We start from the raw sequence: 23,266 nt of genomic DNA, 5'->3' as shown, positions 1-23,266 counted from the left end.
TCTAACCAGTGGGCATCGCTGCCTGCAATGCTCTTAATGTCTTCGCTGCTGCGTCCTCACCTGGGCGGCTCTTGTCTCTTAGCATTCCACTCCCATCCCCGGCATGGCAGCGCGGGCCTGGTGCTGGCAGTGCAGCAGGTGTCACCTCCCTCGGTGTGCCTGGGCCTTCCAGCAGCACGGCCGGTGTCTGTGCCCGGCGTGCACCCAGCGTCTCGCCTACGGGCGCTGGGGTCGGCTGTGCAGCGCCTGCCCCTGGGCAGACAGGAACCAGGTGCAATGCTGAGCCGGCCGGGGAGGGAGCCGGGGGGCAGGCTGCAGGCACCAGGACTCCAAGGATGCCGGGAGCTACCGTATACTGTGTACCCACACCGGAGCCCTCGGACGGGGGGTGAACAGACTCTGAGCTCTCCAGGGAAAGGGCCTCGGCCCCGCTCCTGAACGGGCAGCCCCAGTGACGCCGGTGGGCCCCGAGGGTGGAGCTGGAGGGGGACCGCTGCATCTGTTCTGTGTGTTCTCTCTGCTCCTCGCTCAGCCCCTGCCCCCAGGCGGCCTGGAAAACAGGGCCTGGCTGCCGCGCCCATTCGTCCCCCTCTCCCCGAATCTTTGTGGTGCTGGCGAGGCGAGAGGGGCTGTTCCGTGGCGATGGGTGGCCGCGGACAGGGCTCGGCCGCGCGGAGGATGGCGGCTCTTTAGAGCCCTGCTGGGGGCTGTTGAAGAGGCTGAGGTTGATGAGGCTGCCAAGCTCCCGCCTGCCTCCGTGCCCGGTACAGTCAGCAGGGAGGGTGGGCAGCGCAAGGAAGGGCGGTTGATCTTCTGGAGGGGCAGGGCAGGGCACAGGGGGGCAAGGTGAGCGGGTCGTGCCCTGCTCCTTGCAAACCCTGTGAGCTCCTGTACTGTCGTTCTGGCCTGTCCGACGCGTCCCCTTCAGCTCCTCCCTGGGAGCGCCATTCGGCTCGGAGAGCCAGCCCCGGCGCTGCTCTGACTTCAAGCCCCGGCCCGAGGCCAGGATCTGGGCCGGCCCAGCCCGGAGAATCCTGCTTCGCACCTCTCTTCCTCCGGCGACATCAGCGCTTCCCGGAGGAAGGCGGGGCCGTGCCCACCTGGCGGGAGGGAAGGGGTGATGCTGTGGAGATTAGGGGGTGGCTGGGACGATGCTGCGGGAGGGAAGGGAGGATTCTTGGCCCACTCTCAGCTCTCTCCCTTCCACTTTGCACCTCGCTCAGTCGCCAGGTGCCAAGGGAAAACATCCCTGGTTCACAGCGAAAGCTGCAGAGCTGAGCCCGCTTCCCTGGGAAAGCCAGGCCCACGCCGCCACCTGCCGGGCAATCCCCGTCATGCTGCCCCCAGTACCAGGCTGCCTTGGCCCCAGTGGTGACCGTGTGTTTGATACAAGGCAGCGTTTGCTATTCAGTGCGCCATCAGCAACAGCCCTCCTGACAGGGGGGGGCCCAGGCAAAAAAGCCTCCGGCCGCCCCCCCCCCGCCGGAGCCCCGGGGGGAGGGCTCCCCTTGGAAAGATCAGGATTTGGGGCATTAAAAACAAGGAAAATGTGCCTTGTTCTCTTCTGTCTACACGAGAGACTGAAGAAGCTCAATTGATTTCATTGACTGGAGGATAAGATGCGATTTAGGCGCTGTTTTAAATATACTGTTTTAAAAATGCCCAGAGGGGGGAATATGTGATTTTAAAGGGTTCTTTAATTCACCAGACAAAGGTTGAACAAGACCCCATTGGCTTGCAGTCGATGTCACAAAATCCCAACTGGAATTGACCATTTTTTAACAGCGAGGCTAATGATCTAGTGGAACAAGCTCCGCAAGAGACGTGGTAAATTCCCCATCGCTTCCAGTTCGTAAATCAAGACCGCAGCTCTTTCTGCAAGATTCCTGCTGTGTGGGTGTCCCTGTTCCCCTTTCAGAACCTCTGGTACATGGTGCCTCCCTCCCCCCAATTCAGGATCCCCACCGTGTGGGTGCTCCCATCCCCCCATCCAGGCTCTGCGGTGGGTGTCTGCATAAAAAGAGACCGGGTCTCACTTTCTTGCCCAGGCTACGCTGCAGGGGCTATTCACAGGCGCGATCCCACTACTGATCGGCACGGGAGTTTTGACCTGCTCCGTTCCCGACCTGGGCCGGTTCACCCCTCCTTAGGCAACCTGGTGACCCGAAGCTTCCCAGGGATCACCATATCGATGCCGAACTTAGTGTGGACACCCGATCGGCACAGCCCCCTGCAGCCCAGAACTCCTGAGCTCAAGCGATCCACCAGCCTCAGCCTCCCCAGCAGCGGGGATCACAGGCACAAGCCACGGCGCCCGGCTGTGTAGCGCTCGCCCAGCGCGGCACTAGAGGAAACAGGCGCTGGGGCTCCTGTGATGTCAGGGCCAACCAGTGTATCCTGCCCGTGCCCCGTGAGCGAGGAGCTGGGGCAGCCCACGCCCCCCCCGAGCCTGGCACAGGAGCCCCCCCCGAGCCTGGCACACTACTCAGACAGCAGGTCCTCGGGGTCAGACAATCCCGACCGAGTCTCAGGCACAGCGCGGCACAGGGTCCCCCGCCCTGGCGTAGGGGCAAAGGCAGCCGCCTGGAGCCCCCTTCTCCCCTCCAAAAAGCAGCAGCAGGACTTCATCCTGCCCATCCGCTCGCAGGGGAGGTGCCGGTACTTAGCCCAGCAGCAGGACCCGCTGGGGGGGTCAGGTTGAGCATCTCCTGTCTGCTGCGGCGCACACACAGATTCCGCTGGGGGGGGGGGTGTTAGCAGCACTGGGTCTTGTAGTTATTGCCCCATTGAAATGAAGAGTGCAGCGCGCCCCACTGAGAGCTATTCTCCCAGGCTCTCTGATCGCTGCATAGATTACATACATTTGTTCAGGAGTTTCTTAGCACACTTGAGGGCTTGGGACTCACTTTTTCCCTTTGGAAGCTGCACTACTGACCCACAATTCCCCTATTGTGCTTATGCCTTAATCCGGCTCTGGGGCAGGCCAACCCCATGCGGTGCAGGGAGCTGAGTGCTGTAATGGAACTCGATGAACTGAGCAGGGCCCCCAGGCCGGGGGGGCCCTACCCCATGTTCATTGTCTGGACTGGAACAGAGCGAAGTGGAAGGCCATGAAGGAGACTGAGCAGCAGGACATCCGCGCGGTATTGCAGCGACTCCTGCCAGCACCCGGGATGATCCCTCCCAGCAGCTTGTCTGGCATTAGCCCAAGGGCGAAAGCGGGCAAATGTCAGTCTCGCCAGCCCCAACTGCCCTGGGCGTGTTAATAGAGCCCCGTGGAGTTTGCATTAAACAGCATGAAATGAAGACGAACATGCAAAACGACACAGAACGAAACACTCACCCCCCAGCATTGGGGGGGAGGGCGGCCAGAGCGCCGGGGGCAGGGCGGCGAGCCCCAGCTGTGGCCCCGCTCTCCCTGGCGGCCGGAGCGCCGCGCCGCCCCCCTCCAGGTGCCGCCCCAAGCACCAGCTTGGTTGCCTGGTGCCTGGAGCCGGCCCTGCCTCCTGAGCGCAGCCACCTCCCCAGAGGCGCTGCAGTGGCAGGCAGTGGGGGCCCTGTAAGGCAGTGGTGTAGCTGCAACGGTGCAAGTGGTGCAGGCGTACCAGGGCCCACAAGGTTACGGGGGCCCCACCAGATGGAGTGATGCTCCGGCACGTCTCCTGGCCCGTGGGGTCGCGACGCCACTCGCTCTCATTTGGCCCCATCGCACCCCTGTCATGATGGAAGGGGCGGGCTGGGCCAAACCTGACCAGCGGCGTGACCCTGGCACCAGGTCGCCATGCCAACCATCTCTCAGATTTGGCTTGTGTTGTGTGAGCGTGGGGCGGGTGTGGGGAGCAAGCGGAGCTGCTGGGCACCCGGGATTGGGAGGCGGTGAACGGCATGCTGAGTGGGAGGGTGGGGCGGGGCGGCAGTGCTGGTGACTGGCTAGGAAGGTCCCGGGCCTGTGGCCGAGTTGCTAGTGGCTGTGGAGTGGAGCATATTGGGGGGCTGCAGGGCGAGGGGTTGGGGATGATGGGGTAGGTGGGGGGGCCGTGATGTCGAGAGTAAGCAACATTTTAGATTTCAGAATCAGGAAGGGGGCCCATAGCCTAGTCTTGCCCCAGGGCCCTCTGGGGCCATGTTACGCTATTACTGTAAGGAAGGGGACTGGCAGCTCAGCTCAGAGCCTTCCTGTGGTTAACAGGAGCCAGGCGATCTGGGTTGTATTCTCAGTTCATTGCGTGAGCAGGGTGACAGCTCTGTGCCTCAGTTTCCCCATCTGTAAAATGAGGATAATGCTAGTGACCTGCCTCCCAGGGGCATCTGCCTCCCACTGATAGGGTGACCAGAGGAGATGAAGAAAATATCGGGACAAAAATTGTGTCCCGACCAGAGATCGGTCAGGACGTGGGACAAACAGCTCAAAATCGTGACGGTCCAGATTTTATCAGGACGTCTGATCACCCTACCCACTGAGCTCCTTAATGTCTGTAAAGCCCTGGCAGGTACTAGACAGGTGCAAAGCATGCATCTAAGAAACAGCATGTCCCTGGCTTCCTTTGCCCAGCCTCCTGCCAAATGAGTCCTGCTGAAGAAATACATCAAGGCTGGCAGAGTCCAAACCTCCACCAGGATCTTTCTTCTTTTTCTTTGACTGTCCCTCCAAGTGAGGGGCATGTCTGCCAAGGGGTTCACTAGTGAGTTTTTAGGGGCTGAGGAGCCCAATTCATGTGCTGCAGATTTTCTCATAACTATAACAAGGGCTCTGTGGCACAATGGATAGTGCATTGGACTTTTAGCTTGATGATCAATGAAGTCATTCAAAGGTTGTGGGTTCAAGTCCCACCAGAGCTGTTTTACACCCCTCACAGTGAATGTGCTGAAACTGAAGGATATTCCACTCATCAGCACCAAGACTGGTTTGACAATCCTGGCATTAATTCAATGGAAAAGAAATGCATCCTGTAACTGACAAAATGATTCCTCTGACCAAGGAAAACAGGAGTCCTGTCACTTGCTTAAAGCCAAAGTCCAAAGGAAGCTATGTGACATCAGAAACAATCAGGATCTTTCTCTAGCTTCAAAACCAGTTCTTGGGAGGGACTGGTCCTTGTTAATTCCTGTCTAGGCCACTGGTCGAAGGTGAGTGAAAACTGTTACCATTTGAGGGCTGGTCGCTGGCCCACGTGCCATGGATTGGCACATCAAGTCCAGTTCCCGGCAGACTCCACACAGAGAAATGACAGCGGCACTAACTATCCGGCTGCTGATCAGTCTCTGCAGACAGGTGGGTGACTCGATTTCCCTGGGGAGATGGCCAGATTGGAATAGTAGACAGATAAATTCATCGTGCGTGGCAGGAACACTCCCTGCTCACCAGTCTCAACCTCCCTTTGCTCAGTTTTACACCTTATTAATTTCTAACACGCCCACGGAATGTTTTGCAATTGACTTTGATGGAGCAGGAGCGAGCCCTAAATCTCAGCTCACCCCGTTTGAGGGTCCCAGCCAGATCCCCCAGGCGTTAGGGCTGGAATCCTGCAAAGCAGCTCCAGGCTGCCTGCTCGGAGGATTCTGGCCAGTGGAATCAAGAGCCGGCTTCTGAAATTTAGGTAATCACTGCAAACCATGAGAACGACCCAGTAGGGCACTGGCTGGTTCAGGGATGTGCCCATGGGCTGCAGACCCTCTTGCCTCTCGATGACCGACTCAAACCAGGCTGGTACTAACCTAAAACCTTTTCATCTGGTGACCATTTGGCTGCCTCTATGAAACGCAGGGTTGCCAACCAAACACCCTAGTACTGCCCCTTCCCTGAGCCCCCTGCCCCCGCTCACTACATTTCCCCCTCCCTCAATGGCTTGCTCTCCCCCACCCTCACTCACTTTCACTGGGCTGAAGCAGGGGGTTGTGGTGCGGGAGGGGGTGAGGGCTCTAACTGGGGGTGTGGCCTCCGGGGTGGAGCCAAGGGGTTGGGGTGAGGGCTCTAGCTGGGGGTGTGGGCTCTGGGGTGGGGCCGGGAATGAGGGACTTGGGGGGCAGGAGAGGGCTCCAGGCTGGCAGGTGCGGCAGAGGGGTTCAGGGTGTGGGAGGGGTCTCTGGGCTGGGGCAATCAGTTGGAGTGCAGGAAGGGGTGAGGGCTCCGTCTGGAGGTGCGGGTTCTGGGGTGGGGCTGGGGGGTTCAGGGTGCGGGAGTGGGTTGAGGCAGGGGGTTGGGGTGCAGGGGGCTCCATCTGGGGGTGCTGGGGCTGGGGAGGAGGGGTTTGGGGTGCAGGAGGGGGCTCCGGGTTGGGGGGATGCTCAGGGCTGGGGGTTGGGGCTTGGGGTTTGTGGCATGGGCTTATCTCTGGCGGCTCCCGGTCAGCAGTGCAGTGGGAGGGTTACTAAGGCAGGCTTCCTGCCTGTCCTGACTCCGCGCTGTGCCCCGGAAGCGGCTCGCAGGTCTGGCTCCTAGGCAGAGGTGCAGCAGGAGGCTCCGCTCGCTGATTTCGCCTGCAGGCACTGCTCCCGCAGCTCCCATTGGCTGTGGTTCCCAGCCAATGGGAGTGCGGAGCCGGTGCTCAGGCCAGGGGCAGTGCGTGGAGCCCCGTGGGCCCCCTCACCACCGCCTAGGAGCCGGACTGCTGGCCGCTTCCGGGGCGCAGCACAAAGCCAGGACAGGTAGGGACTAGCCTGCCTTAGCTCCGCAGCACCGCTGACCGAACTTTCAACGGCCCGATCGGCGGCACTTTTTCGAGCAGGTGTTCCGGTCGAAAACCAGACACTTGGTCACCCTAATGAAACGAGGCCTGGATCCCTGCCCAGTTCACAGGCCTCTGTATCAGACAGACCGTTCCACAAGGCACCAATCTGTCCCTTTGCTGGCAGTTGCAGCAAAGCCGCCAAGAAGTGAATGGGAGACAAAGGCCTTTGGGGGAACCTCACCCTGCTGCCGCCCATGCTGCATGAACAGAGGCCCAGATACTCAAAGGTATTGAGGTGCCCAACTCCCATTGGAGTCAAAGGATCTCGGTCAGAGGGCTGCAGCTGCAAAGGGCCATCCACACAGTGTCTCAACGTCTCCAGAGTCAGCAAGTGGCAGTGCCTTTCTCGGCAATGAAGGGTAAAAGAGCCTGGGCCAGAGAAGGGGAGGAAACCAGCTGGCTTTAATGCCCGAGGATGACACATGGACCTACCAAGTTCACTCATTTCCCTTCTCGCCACAGCTGCCTGTAGAACAAATGCATCCAGGTGTATGAGGCTCAGAACCAGCACCAGAGCCAGGCAGCCATGTTCCCAGGATCTGCCTGCCCACCAGGGCTGACCCAGGCTTGGCAGGAGAAAGAAGAGGAACTAAAGGGCCAGGCTGAATGTTACTTCAAGGAACTCTGGTGACACATTCCCTAGTGGCTAAACTCTTGTGACCCAAATTACACACAGGCTGCTTCCTCAGATCTCTTTGAGCTGTCCATGTCCTGCTGACATTGCTGGAAGTTACCCAGCCCCTGAGGGATGTGTACTACTGTGCAAGAAAACATAGGGCACCAGGGCTGAATCTCCTCTCTCATTGGTGTCAATCAGGAGTGACACCCTGGTTGGCTACATAGGAATGGGGCACTGCCAACCTCAAATGTTAACCCCCCCCCCCAAATCACAAGATTGGCTTAAAAATTACAAGAGTTATAAAAATAACAAATGCCTGGTTCTTTTTATTTGCCTGCTGCTGTCTGAGCCCTTGGGGGAAGGGGGGGAAGGATATTTTTAAAGCTTTCCTCTGCAACCACAAAGGCTAGAAACGTACTAGTTTAAAATGAAAGCTGTGATTTCCCATGCAATCCCCTGACTCCAGAAGCTGGGGCTTTCCAAAATCTTAGGAGGTACGTAGATTTTTACAGTGCTTGGACAAGTCAGCTGTTAAACAGTAAGAGAGTCTCTGACTTGGCTGGAGTGGCACTACTGCCTCACCATGAAAACCCCCAAATATCCCCCCAGCCTCCCAAATGTTGCAAATATCCCCAAACATGGCGAGAACTGGCACCCTGGGTAGTCTGGTGTCAGTGACCCCAGGATCATCCCCCCCGGCTGCTCAGCTGCAGGATCAGTCCCTAATTCTGGCCGCCCCAGCCCCCACCCCTCCCTTGGATTTGCCTATAGTATCATGGCCGACGCTGGAACCCTAGGGCCTGAATGACGGTGGCACTAGTATACACTGCGCATGTGCACGCTGTTCCACTCACTAATATGGCACCTGGTGCAGCGTAGCAACATTCCCCTCTTCGTGCGACAGCTAAAACCCTCCGGGTGGTAACGTGCACCCGGCGCCGCCAGGGTTCCTCCTGCTGGGGGCGGAGGGGGCGGTCGGCGTCCATCTTCCGATCCCTCCCATTGGTTGACAGAGCCAGCCGTGGGCGGGGCGCCGGTGCTGATTGGACGCGGCGGGAGCAGCTGGTGTTCCGCTAGCCAATCCGCTCCCGTCAGCTGATGGGTGTGTCGCGCGGGGCAGACACGTGTGGGAGGGCAGCTGCCTTGCAGGGGCTTGCAGCGCCGGGCAGGACCCAGCGCGGTGCACGGGGAAGCCGGAGCTCGGTGCAGCGCCAGGGCTCCCTCCCTGGGCCCCTGCAGCCCCCGGCATGGCTGAGGAGAAGCCCCTCACCGTGGTGACCTGCACAGCCCCTGTCAACATCGCGGTCATCAAGTACTGTGAGTATCCCCCTGCCCCTCTGGCCTGCCGGGGCTCGGTGCCCCGTCCCCTCCCCCGGGCACGCCCCCTTCGTGCCCGGCCCCGGCCCTCCCCGGTCCCAGGGCAGCGCCCCAGAGGGGGGGGGGACCGATCTCCCGGTCCCAGGGCAGCGCCCCAGAGAGGTGGGGGGGACCGATCTCCCGGTCCCAGGGCAGCGCCCCAGAGGGTGGGGGGGGACCGATCTCCCCGTCCCAGGGCAGCGCCCCAGAGGGTGGGGGGGGACCCCGTATCCCTCAATCGCCCCCAATAAGGCCCTGGGGTCGGCAACGGCTGCAGTTTTCTGAGTGAACAAGCGGCTGCGTCTCTCTGTTAGACTGTGTAAGCTCCTTGGGGCAGGGACTGCGCCTTCCAGCGGGCTGGCGCTTTCCACCCCAGCCCCCTCCAGAGAGCGGCTTTCCTCAAGGGCAGGGGAGCGGGTGAGGGGGGGCTGGGCCAGGAGACGAGCCCTGTCAAAGCCTGTCTCGTTGAGGCTGGAAGTCTTGGAGGAGCTGGACGTTGCCAAATGCCGTTACCCAGGCGAAGTCCCTTCCAGACTCCGTCTAACAGGACTGGAACGCTGGCCGGACCAAGCACAGGATGGGGGCATAGCTAGGGGGAAAGGCCTCTACCTGGGCTCTTGGCATCCTGTTCGGCCCCGTGTTCCCTGCCGGGCGGGCCGTCAGGCCTGTCTTTAATGGGGCTGACTTTGGCTTGTTCTCTATTCCTGAGTTTGCAGATTTTGCCCTCGTTTATGTGTCTCAGTCTCTGCAGCTCCAGTTGTCTTGGCGGTACACGCTGTAGGGTTTAATAAATTAAAACAGAGGCTGTGGTAACTAACCAGCAATTGCCCAGAAAAGCTGAACGCTGGGCACTGTGAAAGTCTCTGTTAACTAAGAATCCCCTGAGCTGAGTGCATCTCAGTTTCAGTGAACTGCAGAGGGGCTGTGGCCCAGCACAAGAAAGCAGGAAAATGAGCACTAGTGATGCCACTAATAAACTGGGTGAGGCAGGCAGAATGAATTCTGCAGCTGTGACCTTGTCAAACCTGTTTCTTGTGTCCATTTGGCTGTGGGCTGATGAGGATTATTTGGAAGTGACTTGTGTGTCTCTGTCTTATTGCATTATTGGGCTCCTCTGATGGATCTCCATGTGCCTGAGGGCAACTGCTGAGGCAGGAACCTGAGTGATTAACTGTTTGATGAGAGCCCTGTTCTAATGACAGGGGGCTCTCGGTGCTGATTTTGCCATCTAATCTCTTCCAGGGGGGAAGCGAGACGAAGAGCTGATTTTACCCATCAATTCCTCTCTGAGCGTCACCCTGCACCAGGACCAGGTTGGTATGAACTTGTAATAAAAGCCCAGGAAAGATGTTTCTCGGGAGTGAATCGGAGCTGAGGCTGCTAGAGAAGAGAGATCGTTAACGGTGGGACCGGAGCAGAGAGGGGGGGCTTCATTTGGGAGTGAAAAAACAGCAGCCACTCTTCTTCTGGGAACAATCAGGCAAACGTTCAAGGAAAAAGGTGGTAACTTTCTTCCCAAAGGGCTTGGAAATGATGGGCCACCATGGGAGAAACATCTGCCCCCAAGTGTGGTTTGCTATAAACCCCATTGTAAGCTTGGCATAGAAATCTTTCCCCTCTCTACTTTCTGTGGTTGTCTAGTTCATTCCCCAAGGGACCAGTACACAGTTGTCCCCTTTGGCTCCTGTCCCTTCCCTTGCGAGAATATTCCACAGCCTCCTGGGTCACAGCGTCGGGACTTATTTCCTGATATTTCGCCAACGTTTTCCCTTATTTTAATCTCATTTGGCCCAGTCCATCCCTTGGTGTAATCATTAACTCCTGGGAATTCAGTGGAGTTCTCTTTGGCCCTTCATATTTAGATCCCTGTGATCTGGCCCTCTGCAGTGTTTGAATTGGCATCTGTGCTTAGAGATACGTATCCAGCCACGTATTCGCTCAGTGCTTCCCCGCAGGGCGAGGTGGGTGCAGCTTGGTGGAAAGGTGGGGACTTGGGATCCAAAGGGATCTCTGATTGGCTCGTGGCCTGTGCTGAAGTGCTGCCTAGTCTCGGGTAGGGTGATCAGATGTCCCGATTTTTGGGTCTTTTTCTTATATAGGCTCCTGTTACCCCCCCCCCACCCCCATCCCAATTTTTTCACATTTGCTGTCTGGTCACCCTAGTCTCGGGTGACTTGTTGCGCCTCAGCCCCGAATAGACAATTCTAGGGCCTTGGGAAGGTCATGGCCAGGCTCGCTCTCATAAAGGTGAGAGGTGCCAGCCCGTCTGGTGGCTGTCAGGGATGCCTCTTCCCATGTTCACACCGGAAGGAGTATTGCCTGGTGGCAGGAACACCTGGGTTCGCTTCCCACATCTGCCACTCGCTTGCTGTGTGTGGCCTTGGGCCAGTCACTTCCCAACTCTGTGCCTCAGTTTTCCCATGTGTAAAGTGGGGATGATAGTATTTACCTACTGCTGGGGGTTACGCAGCTGTGAGATCCCAGGTGAGCGGTGGTATAAATAGAAACCTTTTCTTTTATTATTATCCTAGCAGAATGTGTAAGCCACTGCCCCATGGGCTAAGGGGTTGGGGGCACCTAGCTTTCGCTTTACGTACACTTACGGTGAGAGTGGAGCCACTCTGTAAAACAAAGTAAACTTTGCAGAGAATCCGTTCACACATTCAGCAGGGCCGGGTGGCAGCCTGTGTGGGGAGGGGGTGTCCGGTGGGCAGGGTGCTGGACTGGGAGTTGAAAGACCATGGTTCTAGTCCCACCTCTGCCACTGACCTCTGCTGACCTTGGACAAGTCTCTTCCACCTGTGTCAGCTCTTCAGGGGATTGTGTCACTCTGCCTTGTACAGCGCCTAGCACAAGGGGGGCCTTTGGGTGCTGCCATGATAGAGAGCAATCGTGAGGCGTTAGAATAATTCTGGGCTTTTGTTCTTCCTCATCATAAATAGAACTCCCTCTGGGGTGGGGGACGGGGGGCTTCGTGCCGCCCCGAGGGTGGTGCGTAGTGGCCATTGCCGCGGGGTGGGGCTCAGCGCCAATCTCCGGAGCTAAATCTAACCGTGTGCTTGCACGTCGCTGGAACGCCCCCTCCAGGCTCTGGCTGCAGCTCAGCGTGCTCTGATCTCTCCCTCCCAGCTTAAAACCACCACCACAGCTGCCATCAGCAGAGACTTCAAAGAGGACCGGCTCTGGCTGAACGGGGAGGAGGCCGACGTCGGGCACCCACGGCTGCAGTCCTGCCTGCGGGAGAGTGAGTATCCTGGTGATGGGCAGGACGGGCGCAGCCAGTTGGGCTGGTGGTGAGCAGCTGGCATTGCCAGGGGGCAGGCCCCAGTTTGAGCCCCCAGCTCTCCCTGCTTCCCTTGCAAGGGCAGTGCCATGTGCCTCGGGGGGGACCTCTCCTGGTTGATCAGGGAACTGCACGGTCTCTCCCAGACCTGGGACTCCATCTAGTCATGGTGCTCACACCAGGCCAGTGGCCAGAATACAGGACCGAGGGGCGTGTAGGGGCAGTGTGAAGGAGGGGGCTCATTGGGCTCCCAAAGCGGGCAAGTCCTGTCACCTGCGGGGAGGGCAGGCGGTCGAGGTCTGTCTCAGTCCCTTGGGTTTCCCGTATACTTCCAAGTTGCTGGGAGCATGATCCCCACCGGGCGCGCTCAGTACCTCCCTACAAGGCCATATGCAAGCTGCACGTGGGACTCCTAGGGTCCATTCCCAGCCATGCCTCTGGTTCCCCACGTGACCCTGCACAGGATGCCACCCTGCTCCGTGCCTCAGTTTCCCCCTCTGTCAAACCTCCCCCCTATTCTTCGGGGATCGAAGGGCTGTATTTAAAGCTTGTGAAGTGCTTTGAGACCCTTGCTGATTGGGGGGTGGAGGCTGCTTCTCTGGGACGTACCCCACTCCCTGAAAGTCCCTTGTGCTACCCCAGCACAGGCCCTCTCCTGCCCTGCCCAGAACCCATCCAGGAGAGCGAGGAGGGGTATACAGATACCTCTGGCTGGCACCATGGCCCTGCTGCCGCCAAGCTCATCTTCTCTCCAGCACCCAAGGGGTTAATTCTCAACACAGGCAGCTGGTCACTGCTGGGAGGGGGTGTCAGGTGCTACCCATGGACCTGCCGCCTCCAGCCCAGCCCCTGTGGAACCCACTGAGGCAGGTCAGATGCCTCCTGAACATCTAAGCCCCGCTCTGCTCTGTCCTGCAGTGCGCCGCCTGGCCAGGAAGCGGAGGGGCGGCAGTGCTGGGGCCGCGGCCCCCCTCAGCCTGGCCTACAAAGTGCACGTCGCCTCGGTGAACAACTTTCCCACAGCAGCCGGCCTGGCGTCTTCCGCAGCGGGGTACGCCTGCCTGGGTGAGTGCGTGGGTGTGTATGCGCTGGGCTGTCCCTGCTCCTGGGTCTTGAGAGGGGGTACCGGGCTGCCCCTTCCCCCACACACACCCTGCCCCCGGCTCTGGAGGGATTGGAGGATGGGCTGTTCATGCCCCCCCCCATGCCCTGCACCGATCTGCTGTGGGCCCCCCCTTCCTCCCCCGTTGCTGGGCTGTGCCAGAGTGGGGATGGGAGAGAAACTTGGGGGGGGGGCCGTCGGGGGACGGGCGACCCTGGGATAGGTCCAGGGGGCTGGATGCTGGCGGAGCCCTGGGGCCAGCCCCTGTGGGTGGGGAGCGAGTCCCCCAGCCGTGCTGACCTCGCCCCGTCTGTGTCCCAGTGCACACCCTGGCCCGGCTGTACGGCGTGGAGGGCGAGCTCTCCGAGGTCGCCCGCCAGGGCTCGGGCAGCGCCTGCAGGAGCATGCATGGGGGCTTCGTGCAGTGGCTGATGGGGGAGCGGCCTGACGGCAAAGACAGCATTGCCCAGCAGGTGGTGCCGGAGACGCACTGGCCGGAGCTCAGAGTGCTCATCCTGGTGGTGAGTGAGAACGGGGTGACGGCCCAGGGGGTCTGGTACCCCAAGGTCACCGCATCCATCTGGCCTGAGCTCGGGGGTGGGGCAGGAAAAGCATTATGGGATGGCGAGGAGAGAGCGAGAGCTAGTGGCTGCTTCCCCACTGGGACTCCTGGGTTCTGTTCCCAGCTCTGGAAGGGAAGTGTGGGCTATTGGTTAGAGCAGGGACCTTGGCATCCGGACTCCTGAGTTCTGTGCCAGCCTCTCCTGCTTACTAGACCTTGGGCAAGTCACTCCCACTCCCTGTGGCTCATTTTTCCCCTGCAGTCCCGGGCCTGCCTCCCAATGGGGCGGGAGGTTCATCTGCGGGGGTACGTTCCAGACGGGACTCTGGCTAATAGGGCTCTCGCAGGCAGTCGCTCTCTGAGCCTGAGAACCTATCGGCCCAGACCTGGACTCTGAGGTTTGCTGCGCCTTCCCTTGGGAGGGAGAGCAGCGTCCGTTCCCGGTGTACTGGGGGGCGTGGAGTCAGCGTGGTCTCGGGGGTTTAGGGGTGAGATACTCCCAAGAATGTCACAATTGGGGTGGGGCAGCTGACTGCCCCCAGGTGGTGAGATCTGCTCCCCAAGCATCTGGGGGCCGCTGCACCTTCCTCTGGGTGGGGAGAGCCCTTGGGGATGCTGATGCCAAGTGCTTTCTCCCCCCCCTGCAGGTAAGCGCTGAGAAGAAGCCGGTGGGCAGCACGGCTGGGATGCAGACAAGCGTGGACACCAGCCTCTTGCTGAAGGTTTGAGGCGGGAGCCCTGTTCTCAGCCCTGTGCCACACAGGGGTGGCGGGCGGGTGGGGGCAGGGGTTTCTCTTGCTCACGTTTGATCTAGCTGCCCCTGCGATGCTGCTGGGGCAGACGGGGCCGCTGGAGTTTGGAATAACCCCCGAATCACTCAAATAAATCCCAGAGCAACGGAGGCATGCTGCTAACTCCCCCCTCCCTCACCTCCCCTGTGCTCCAGCACCTGCCCCTGGAGCCATGCTGGGGGGCGTTTGACTCCTGACCCCGGTGACTGGAATTGTGGAATTTGGTGGAATCTAAACTCTCCTGCTTCAGGGCCTGAGGTGACCTCTAGCTAATGGCGGCCGGGAAGGGGGGGTTATTTCGTCCATGCTGTCTGCAGGGCTGCCGGGCCTGATGCCCTGCTCCCTTGCAAAGGCTGCCGGACCTTTGAGTGCATTTGTTGGTGTTTTTCCAGCTCCTTCCAGCACCACGAATCCATGTCAGTGCAACGTGGGCGCTGGTCACCAGAGTGACTGGGCGCCTTGGAATGCACTCAGAGAAACAGCTGATTGCTGGCGGGCTGTAATACAGCACGGCTGGAGACCCCGAGACCCGCTAGCTTTGAGTCTCCTCCTCTGGGGCTGCTGGATCCGAGGGTGTGGCCTGCACGTCGGGGAGGTGACCGGGCTCTACCCAAGTGGCCATGGGCTAAGTTTTCAGACAGCTGCCGGAACATCACTGACTGTGTTAACAACTGAGCCAGCAGCGGCATTGTGATGTGACTGGAGACCCTTTGTAGCAGAAGCACTAATTCTGTTCAGAGGGTGAGAGGGAGATTTGGGAGCCCTCCCTCACACCCCCCACATCACCATCAAAACAGGACAAAGCAGCCCTGCACAGCCGGTGGGGAGCAGCCGTGCACTGGCCCCTGGTGGGGAGGGGCTGTTATCAGTGGTTCACAGTCATGCTGGAAGGGCATAACGAGTGGGGTCCCGCAGGGATCGGTTCTGGGTCCAGTTCTGCTCAGTAGCTTCATCAGTGATTTAGATAATGGCATGGGGAGAACACTTATAAAGTTTGCAGACAATACCAAGCTGGGAAGGGTTGCAGGTGCTTTGGAGGATAGGATTAAAATTCAAAATGATCTGGACAAACTGGAGAAATGGTCTGAAGTAAACAGGATGAAATTCAATAAGGACAAAGGCAAAGTACTCCATTTAGGCAGGAACAATCAGTTGCGCATGTACAAAATGGGAAATGACTGCCTAGGGAGGAGTACCGCGGAAAGGGATCTGGGGGTCATAGTGGATCACAAGCTAAATGTTAGTCAACAGTGTAACACTGTTGCAAAAAAAGCAAACATCATTCTGGGATGCATTAGCAGGAGTGTTGTAAGCAAGACATGAGAAGTAATTCTTCCGCTCTACTCTGCACTGATTAGGCCTCAGCTGGAGTATTGTGTCCAGTTCTGGGTGCCACATTTCAGGAAAGATGTGGACAAATTGGAGACAGTCCAGAGAAGAGCAACAAAAACGATTAAAGGTCTAGAAAACCTGATCTATGAGGGAAGATTGAAAAAAATTGGCTTTGTTTAGTCTGGAGAAGAGAAGACTGAGAGGGGACATAACAGTTTTCAAGTACATAAAAGGTTGTTACAAGGAGGAGGGAGAAAAATTGTTCTTAACCTCTGAGGACAGGACAAGAAGCAATGGGCTTAAATTGCAGCAAGGGAGGTTTAGGTTGGACATTAGGAAAAACTTCCTAACTGTCAGGGTAGTTAAGCACTGGAATAAATTGCCCAGTGAGGTTGTGGAATCTCCATCATTGGAGATTTTTAAGAGCTGGTTGGACAAACACCTGTCAGGGATGGTCTAGATAATACTTAGTCCTGCCTTGAGTGCCGGGGATGGGACTAGATGACCTCTCGAGGTCCCTTCCAGTTCTACGATTCTATGACTCCTCCAGCTCTCCTGGCTCTGATCCTCTCCTGGCTCTTTTCCCACCTTTGTAGGGGCATGTTGGTGGGTGGGGCCTTGCTGGGAGCAGCCCCTCCCAATGGTTGTGTGTGGGGGGGCAGGATTAGAGAGAGTGCAGTCCATCCCCCCTGCTGTGATAAGGTGCCCCCACTGGATGATGGTGCCGAGGAGATGGCACAGGTGCCCAACATAGTAACAAGACTTTGTGGGTCTCCCCATCCCAATGTAATGGGGTGCCCCCCCTGCCCGATGTAACTGTCCCTGTCGCCCCATTGCAGCACCGCGCAGAGGCGGTGGTGCCAGAGCGCATGTCCCAGATGATCCAGTTCATCCAGCAGCGAGACTTTGAGGGCTTTGGCCAGCTGACCATGAAGGACAGCAACCAGTTCCATGCCACCTGCCTGGACACCTTCCCTCCCATCTTCTACCTCAACGACGTCTCTCGGCACATCATCGCCCTGGCCCACCGATTCAACGCCCACCACGGCAAGACCAAGGTGGGCTCAGTGCAGGATACGCGGATGGAGCTGGCATCAGGGGTGCATAGCCTGGCACTTTGGGCACGGCCTCCTGGTTCAGAGTGGCTTGTCCTTGTACCAAGGCGACAGGGTCAGGGGAGCGAGTGTCAGAGCCCCATGATTGGAGAGTGGTGTCTGTCCGCTCAGAACCTGTGCCATGCACCGGTAGAGCCATTGGCCACCCCTTTGAGATCTCCTAGGGCCGATCTGCTGTGCCAGGCACTACATGTGCTCAGGCAGGTCCTAGGGAAGCTTGGGATTTCCCCAGGAGGATTGTGGGAGTTGGGAGACTTTTACCACGTTCTCCCCTGGCACCCAAGAGTCCCCCACAACCATGTACAATTGTCCACCATGTGCTGCGGCTTGGAGCAGCATTGGGAACTCTGGGGTATGTGCCCAGAAGACGCCGCTTCCAACCTAACAGGGCAGCGCAGTCAGGGTGTCGGGGCCAGACAGCGAACAGGCGTAGGGCTGCACTGACTCATGACCGCTACGCAGGTCACTTCCTAGTGGAGTGATGCCCTGTCGAGGGCTCCGGTGTGTGACAAAAGGCTCCTTGCTGCCCCAAAGGACCTGCCCCTAGGAAACCAACTAAAATCGGCCTCCCCGTGTGAGTGATTTATCCTGCCCGGCTTCTGCCACCCACCCTGCAGCACCTACCCCCCTTCCCCGCTGACTAGCCTTCAGCAAATCTCCATCACGTGTCCCTGACTGTTTGTGGGAAACGCGTAGGATCCCGCAGCCCCGCTCCCTGGGACGTGATGGAGTCGAGCAGTTGGTGGATGAGCGGACGAGGTGCAGTCGGCTCACATGCTTCAGGAGGTGCGGGGCTCAGGAAGGGATCCCCACCCCAGATGCAGCTGTCGGGGGGTGGGAAGTGGTTCCTTCTGTGGCACCGGGGGTTGCCCATGAATACTGGATCTGGTGGAGCCCTGGGCAGGATCTGTTTGCCCACCCAGCCGTGTGAGCACCAGCCCTGTTGCGTGGCAGGGGGAGGGAATGTGCATCTCGCTGGGGGCAGATGAAACAAGAAGCAGCTGCTGCTTTTCACGCTGCCTTCCTCGAGCAGGTGTTTCTCTCTGGCCAGCCCCATTCACCCGCCCCCTGAACTCCGTGCTCTGTGGCCAGCGTGCTGCCGGGCACCGGACTGTGGAGATGTGCCCAGGGCAAGCAAAGGCTGCAGCTGTGGGGCCAGGCGAGCGTTTAGGACCCAGGGCACCGAGCGCTGGAGCCCGCTGGGGACAGGCAGCCCTGCTCCGGGTGCTGCGCTGACCACGTCCGCTCTGTCGCAGGTGGCCTACACCTTCGACGCTGGCCCCAACGCCGTGGTCTTCACCCTGGCGGACACGGTGGAGGAGTTTGTGGAAGTGGTGAAGTGCAGCTTCCCCCCTGAATCTAACGGAGACCAGTAAGTCGCACACGCCCCGTTCAGCTAACGCGGTGTGCTGGGGACTGGGGTAGCAGGGGCTGCGGGTCGGGACTGAGGGGCACCAGCAGAGGGGTGGGGGACAATGCTGCTCCGGATTGAGGGATATCAGTAGGGCTGTGGAAGGCTGGGGTTCCCAGGGCTGGGCTAGCAGGGGAGGGGGCTGCAGGCTGGGACTGAGGGGCATTGGCAGTGCTTGGGGTGGGGGTGCAGTGGGGCACCAGGAGCAAGTTGGCAGGCAGGGCTGTTCCCTCTGCCCTGCCCCTTTGATTCTGGTCCATCCAGGGTCTCTAGCTGCTGCTCTCAGCTCTGCCGCTGCGTTCCCGGGGCCCAGGGCCTGCAGCAGCCGGAGGGTTTGGGGCTGTCAGGCAGCACTAGCGGGGTCTGCCCGCGACGGACTAAGGCGGGAGCTCTAGGAGTTTGGTCTCGGCCTGGAGTGGGCATTGGTGAGACAGAGCCAGTCTGCAGCAGATGGGGGGCAGACCGAGGTGTCCCGGCGCAGGAGGGAGATGACTGAGAGGGCAGCGACTCCCAGCCCCATTTGACCCCCCCCATCTCCCCTCTCTTGGGGTGTGCACCGCGTACCCGCACCGATACCCCCTTTGTGCCCCCACAGGTTCCTGAAGGGGCTGCCAGCCAGGCCCGCCTCGCTCTCGAAGGAGCTGCTCTCCGCTGTGGTGCTGGAGCCGGTTCCTGGGGCGATCCGGTACATCCTCCTCACCAAGGTACGGCGCGGGGCTGGGCCTGGGGCCGGTGGGGGGTGCTGTCGCAGACCCGGGCCCAGCCACGCTGGGGAGCTCAAACGTGGCTGGACGCCAGGCTTGGCTGTCTGCAGTGGCAGAAAGAAACCATGTTTGCACGGCCTGGAGTGGGGAACGAGGGGGGCTGGTCTGTTTGACCCTCCTCTGGGTCTCTGGCCATGCTCTGAACCCCAGAGTCTGAATTACGGGTGGGGAGGGGGGCTTAGGTCCTCCTCCCCCATCCCCATTGCAAAGGGCATCTTTAAGGACGAGCCCTGTGCCATGGGGGAGCGCCCCAAGATTCCTTGGGCGGGTCTGAGTACTGTGCAGATAGACTTTCTCATCGAGGCCTTGTCTACACTGCCACTTTCTCGCTCAGGGGTGTGAAAAAACACCCCCGCCCCCCCAGCGCTGCGAGTTTTAGCGCTGTAAAGCACCAGTGTAGACCGTGAGACCGTGCCCCAGCGCTGGGAGCTGCGCCCCTTGAGGGGATGGGTTTTTTACAGCTCTCTCTCCCAGCGCTGGTGCCACGCCAACGCTTTAACGTTGCTAGGGAAGACACACCCCGAGTTCTTTCCCGGCAGCTGGCCCCGCCCCATGCCAGCACCTGCTTCCTCTTTCTCTGAACTAGCGAAACGCCCAGCGGCCCCCTAGCTCATCAGCCGTGTGGAATCAGGGCCTGGAGGAATCATGTGGCTTCCAGCTGTGGGTTTGGCCAGTGCTGGTGTGAGAGGAAAGCCGCGCGTGATGCAAGGTGTCCCCTGGCATCCCAGGGTTCAATCCAATGTACCCACCAGAGTGCAGACCTGGGGGCAAGCATCCAGTTAAGGGCAGGAGGCATTGGAGGGGGAGCAGGCTGCTGGTGCAGACTTTGTCATCCCAGATTAGACCGTGAGGTTGGCAGATCCGCAGTGGCAGGAGACAGACCAGGGGCCTGCCCATCTCTGGCAGTGCAGTACTCAAAGGGGGCTTTCTTCCCCCATCGATAGGGCATCCGGTCAGCTGTTTTTGGTGCTGTCTAAACCCTCTGCTGTATACGTAAAGCCCCGTGTCTGGGTCCCTCACCCGTAGCACCCATGGGGTCCCAGCCAGCCCTCTCCAGCTCCCCTCTGTAATGTGTGGCTTTGTTCCTCTTATAGCCAGGGCCGGGGCCTCAGCCTCTGGACGATCCCAACCTACATCTGCTGGGAGCAGATGGGCTTCCCTGCCCCAGCGCCTAAGCAGCCCCCTGCGGAGCAGCTGTCCGGCACCCTTCAGCCTCAGGGAGACACGCTGAGCCGAGACGCTTCCAGCCTGCGGGGAACGTGGATTGTGACGATGCCGTTTCAGTCGCTGGCTCTCAGGAGAGCAGAGAGGCATTCGGGGCTTGGCCTTGGGGAATCGATCCCAGCAAAGCTTGGGGATTGCCGGTGAGGTACAGTCTGGGAGAAGGTTTTCAGGTCCTGCTGTGCCTGCTGCTCCCTCTTGGGGGATTTAATGCTGGGGAAGAGCGCTGGTGACCAAAGCCCCCTCGCAGAACACATGCCACCTGGCCAGTGGCAGTGCCAGTGACCCACGCTGCCCAGCCAGTGTGCTGCTCCCCCCATCAGCGGGGCCCCTCGGGAAAGGAGGGTCCCATCTCCATGGCCAATTCTGCCAGCAAAGGAGGGCAGTTGTGATGAGGCTGCTCGTCTGCTAGGAAAAGGACTGAGACTCCACAGCAAACCGCTTCCGGATGGGAACCGCTCCTGGTGCCGGCTGCCCTGGGCTCCTTTCTGGTGGGGCCTGATCTGGACTGACCTAGAGATGAAGGGCTCACCCATCCCCTTAGCCAGCTGGTGCCGCTCTCCAGCACAGCTCACCCCGTCCCAGGCTGCGCTGAGAAGCTGGGTTTTAAAAATGGAGCAATAGGAACAACTTTGAAATGTCCCTGCTTCCTTGTTGTTGGTTTTTAGGTGTAAGTGCCCATGAATATCACTTTCTGAACCCAGAAGTGTCTGCTCAGTTTTTTACATTCCTGCCCTGCTTCCCTTCGACCTGTTAAGGTCCAGCGGGAGACACCCAGAGGGATGGAGGAGAGGGTGTTGTCCAGGAAGAGGCTGGAAATGAAGCAGGTAGATTGAATTCCTGCATTACATTAGCAGCACTAACCAGTCCAGTCCCACCACACATGAAGGATTGTTTCTTTCCATGGTGATTCCACAGCTACTTTAGCAAACGTTTGGCATAAAAGCCCTGGTGTCGGGGGCAAATTCTAGTTACTTTCTGCCTACCTCCCATTCCCTTATGCAGCTCCACTTGTAGGAGTTATTCTTCACTTCCCCTCTTAATAACGACCCCTCCACATGCTCCTAGTGGAATGCTGGTGCGGTGTGCTGCTCAACAGCTGCAGTGCTGCACCCCAGAGGCAGCTGCATTTCAGAGGTGGGTGGGTGAGTGATCACTAGTGTATACAGCCACGACAGCACTTGGAATGGAAGACGTGTCGTATCCAACAGTTCTAGCAGCTGTATTGTTCAGAATCTTTTCCTAATGTCCCATAGTTCCTCCTGTTATCAGAGCCCGCTTACTCATGAGGAATTTGGCTACAGGGTTGGTTTTTTGTTTTTGTTTTGTTTTTTTTAAAAGCCTTTCCCCATAGCGCATTCCAACACCTTTGGTGGCTCTTCTCTGCTGTGCTTGTGACCTATTTGGTCCTGATGAAATCCCCAGTTTGGTGGAAGCTCTGGGGTGAGGGTTGCTATAGAAATAGCACTGCCCATTCAGAAATTTGGGGGGGCTAGGGCTGTCAGTGGGGTAATGTGTGTGTGTGGGGGGTTTGCGTCACTTCCCGGGTCAGAGTAAAAGTTGAAGGGGCAGGCCCAGAAATGTGTGTAGAAGGTAGAGCTCTGCCCGATGCCTTTGTATGGGTATTTCAAAGGCCGGGGCGGTGGAGATCTTGCTGGCCCGGGAGGAAAGTGGGTGATCCAAGAAGGGAGGAGACAGGAAGCGTTTGCTGTAAATCAGGGGTTGGGGGATAAGACGAAGGGAGCATTGGGGTGAGATGGCCTTAGCCGGCTCTGGGGGCAAGGAGGAACTGCCTTATCAACCCACAAGCAGGAGGAAATTGATCAATTTCCTCACCAACTGATGGCAGCCGTGACCCCTTCAGCTGTGGCTTGCAAGCCCTAGGCTAGGTGCTGTAGCCAGAGGCTTGAGTGAAAGCATTTCAGGCCAGGCCGGGCCCAAGGGTCCTTCCCCGTGCCTCACCCGCAGAGCAGGAGCAGGGCTCTGCTGGCGTCAGAGAGGGTCTGGACACCCAGCAGCTTTCCTCTCGTTCCCCACCGGGCTGGAGAAGGGGAACAGGGCAGCAGGTGCCTCTGCTTGCCATGATTCCACGGCCTCTGTTCACTCCCCTTGGGCTCCTGGCCTTCATGCAAATTGTATCTCAGCTGTCAGGGCCTGAGTGAAGTGATTCTCCCCCTGCTGGTTTGGGTGATCAGGGCTGGGCCTGCAGAGAACCTGAGTTCAGTCCCTGCTCTGCCACTGCCATGCTTTGTGAGTGTGGGCAGGTCCCTTTGCCTCTCTGTGCCTCGGTTTCCCCAGCTTTAACCTCCTAGTTGAAATCCTGCGAGATCTCCTGATGAAAAGCTCCGTAGGAGCACGGTCGTATTCCTGCAGCCCTGCATACTTGGCCTTTTGCCAAGCTGTACGGATCACGGTCCCTACGCTGCACCTAGTTTCTGATGAATGCAAAGAGCACAAGGGCCTTTTAAGCTCCAGTAACAAAGAATGTGCCCTCCAAACAACCTGCTTCCCCGTTGCGCTTTCCTCAGGAAGGTCGGCCTAAAGGTTAGATGAGGCCCTGCAAGTCCAGAGTGCTGGATCCCGTTCCAGGTCCTCGCGCTGCCTCCACGAGTGATGCTGGGTCATATGGTCACAGCGTTTAATGCTGGAAGGGACCACTGACCCCACCCTAAACGCAACAACCGAACTGAGACCACCATACTGCGGGGGGGGTGGGCGGGCAAGCTGGGACTGAGTGAGGTGCACTAGTGCCTGAGGCGCGTCCCCCCAACCAGGGGCAGGAAGATGTGTGATACACCTAGATAATTCTGGCAAGTGACCCACACCCACATGCTGCAGAGGAAGTTGAAAACCACCTGCCAGTCTGACCTGGCCCTCCCCACGGTCCATCTCCAGCCCCGGCCCTCCCCATGGTCCTGTCTCCAGCCCCAGCCCACCCCGTGTCCTGTCTCCAGCCTCGCCAATCTCTGATGCTTCAGAGGA

At 58.9% G+C, this 23,266-nt stretch overlaps 1 protein-coding gene and 1 non-coding gene across 2 annotated transcripts; both read left to right on the top strand.

Moving 5' to 3' along the window:
• Positions 1–4,746: 4,746 nt before the first annotated feature.
• Positions 4,747–4,839, top strand: TRNAK-UUU. The gene is made up of 2 exons: positions 4,747–4,783; positions 4,804–4,839. It is a non-coding gene; the product is annotated as a tRNA-Lys (tRNA).
• Positions 4,840–8,488: 3,649 nt separating this feature from the next.
• LOC113409649 (diphosphomevalonate decarboxylase-like) lies at positions 8,489–20,956 on the top strand. The gene is made up of 10 exons (XM_026663803.1): positions 8,489–8,664; positions 9,946–10,016; positions 11,833–11,947; positions 12,905–13,051; positions 13,410–13,609; positions 14,298–14,372; positions 16,613–16,831; positions 18,145–18,260; positions 18,895–19,003; positions 20,158–20,956. Exons 1-10 carry the CDS (start codon positions 8,595–8,597, stop codon positions 20,236–20,238), a joined length of 1,203 nt encoding a protein of 400 aa, XP_026519588.1. The 5' UTR covers positions 8,489–8,594; the 3' UTR covers positions 20,239–20,956.
• The last annotated feature ends 2,310 nt before the right edge of the window (positions 20,957–23,266 follow it).

Source organism: Terrapene carolina, unplaced genomic scaffold (genome assembly GCF_002925995.2).
Source record: "Terrapene carolina triunguis isolate 2854851 unplaced genomic scaffold, T_m_triunguis-2.0 Scaffold33911, whole genome shotgun sequence".
NCBI classification, from domain to species: Eukaryota; Metazoa; Chordata; order Testudines; family Emydidae; genus Terrapene; species Terrapene triunguis.
This window is presented reverse-complemented; position numbering and strand designations above follow the sequence as displayed.

Coding starts and splice junctions, on each gene's coding strand:
- LOC113409649 (XM_026663803.1), top strand. CDS start 8,595: ATGGCTGAGGAGAAGCCCCTCACCGTGGTGACCTGCACAGCCCCTGTC. Junction 11,948..12,904: donor GCAGTCCTGCCTGCGGGAGA/GTGAGTATCCTG, acceptor TCTGTCCTGCAG/TGCGCCGCCTGGCCAGGAAG. Junction 13,052..13,409: donor AGCGGGGTACGCCTGCCTGG/GTGAGTGCGTGG, acceptor TCTGTGTCCCAG/TGCACACCCTGGCCCGGCTG.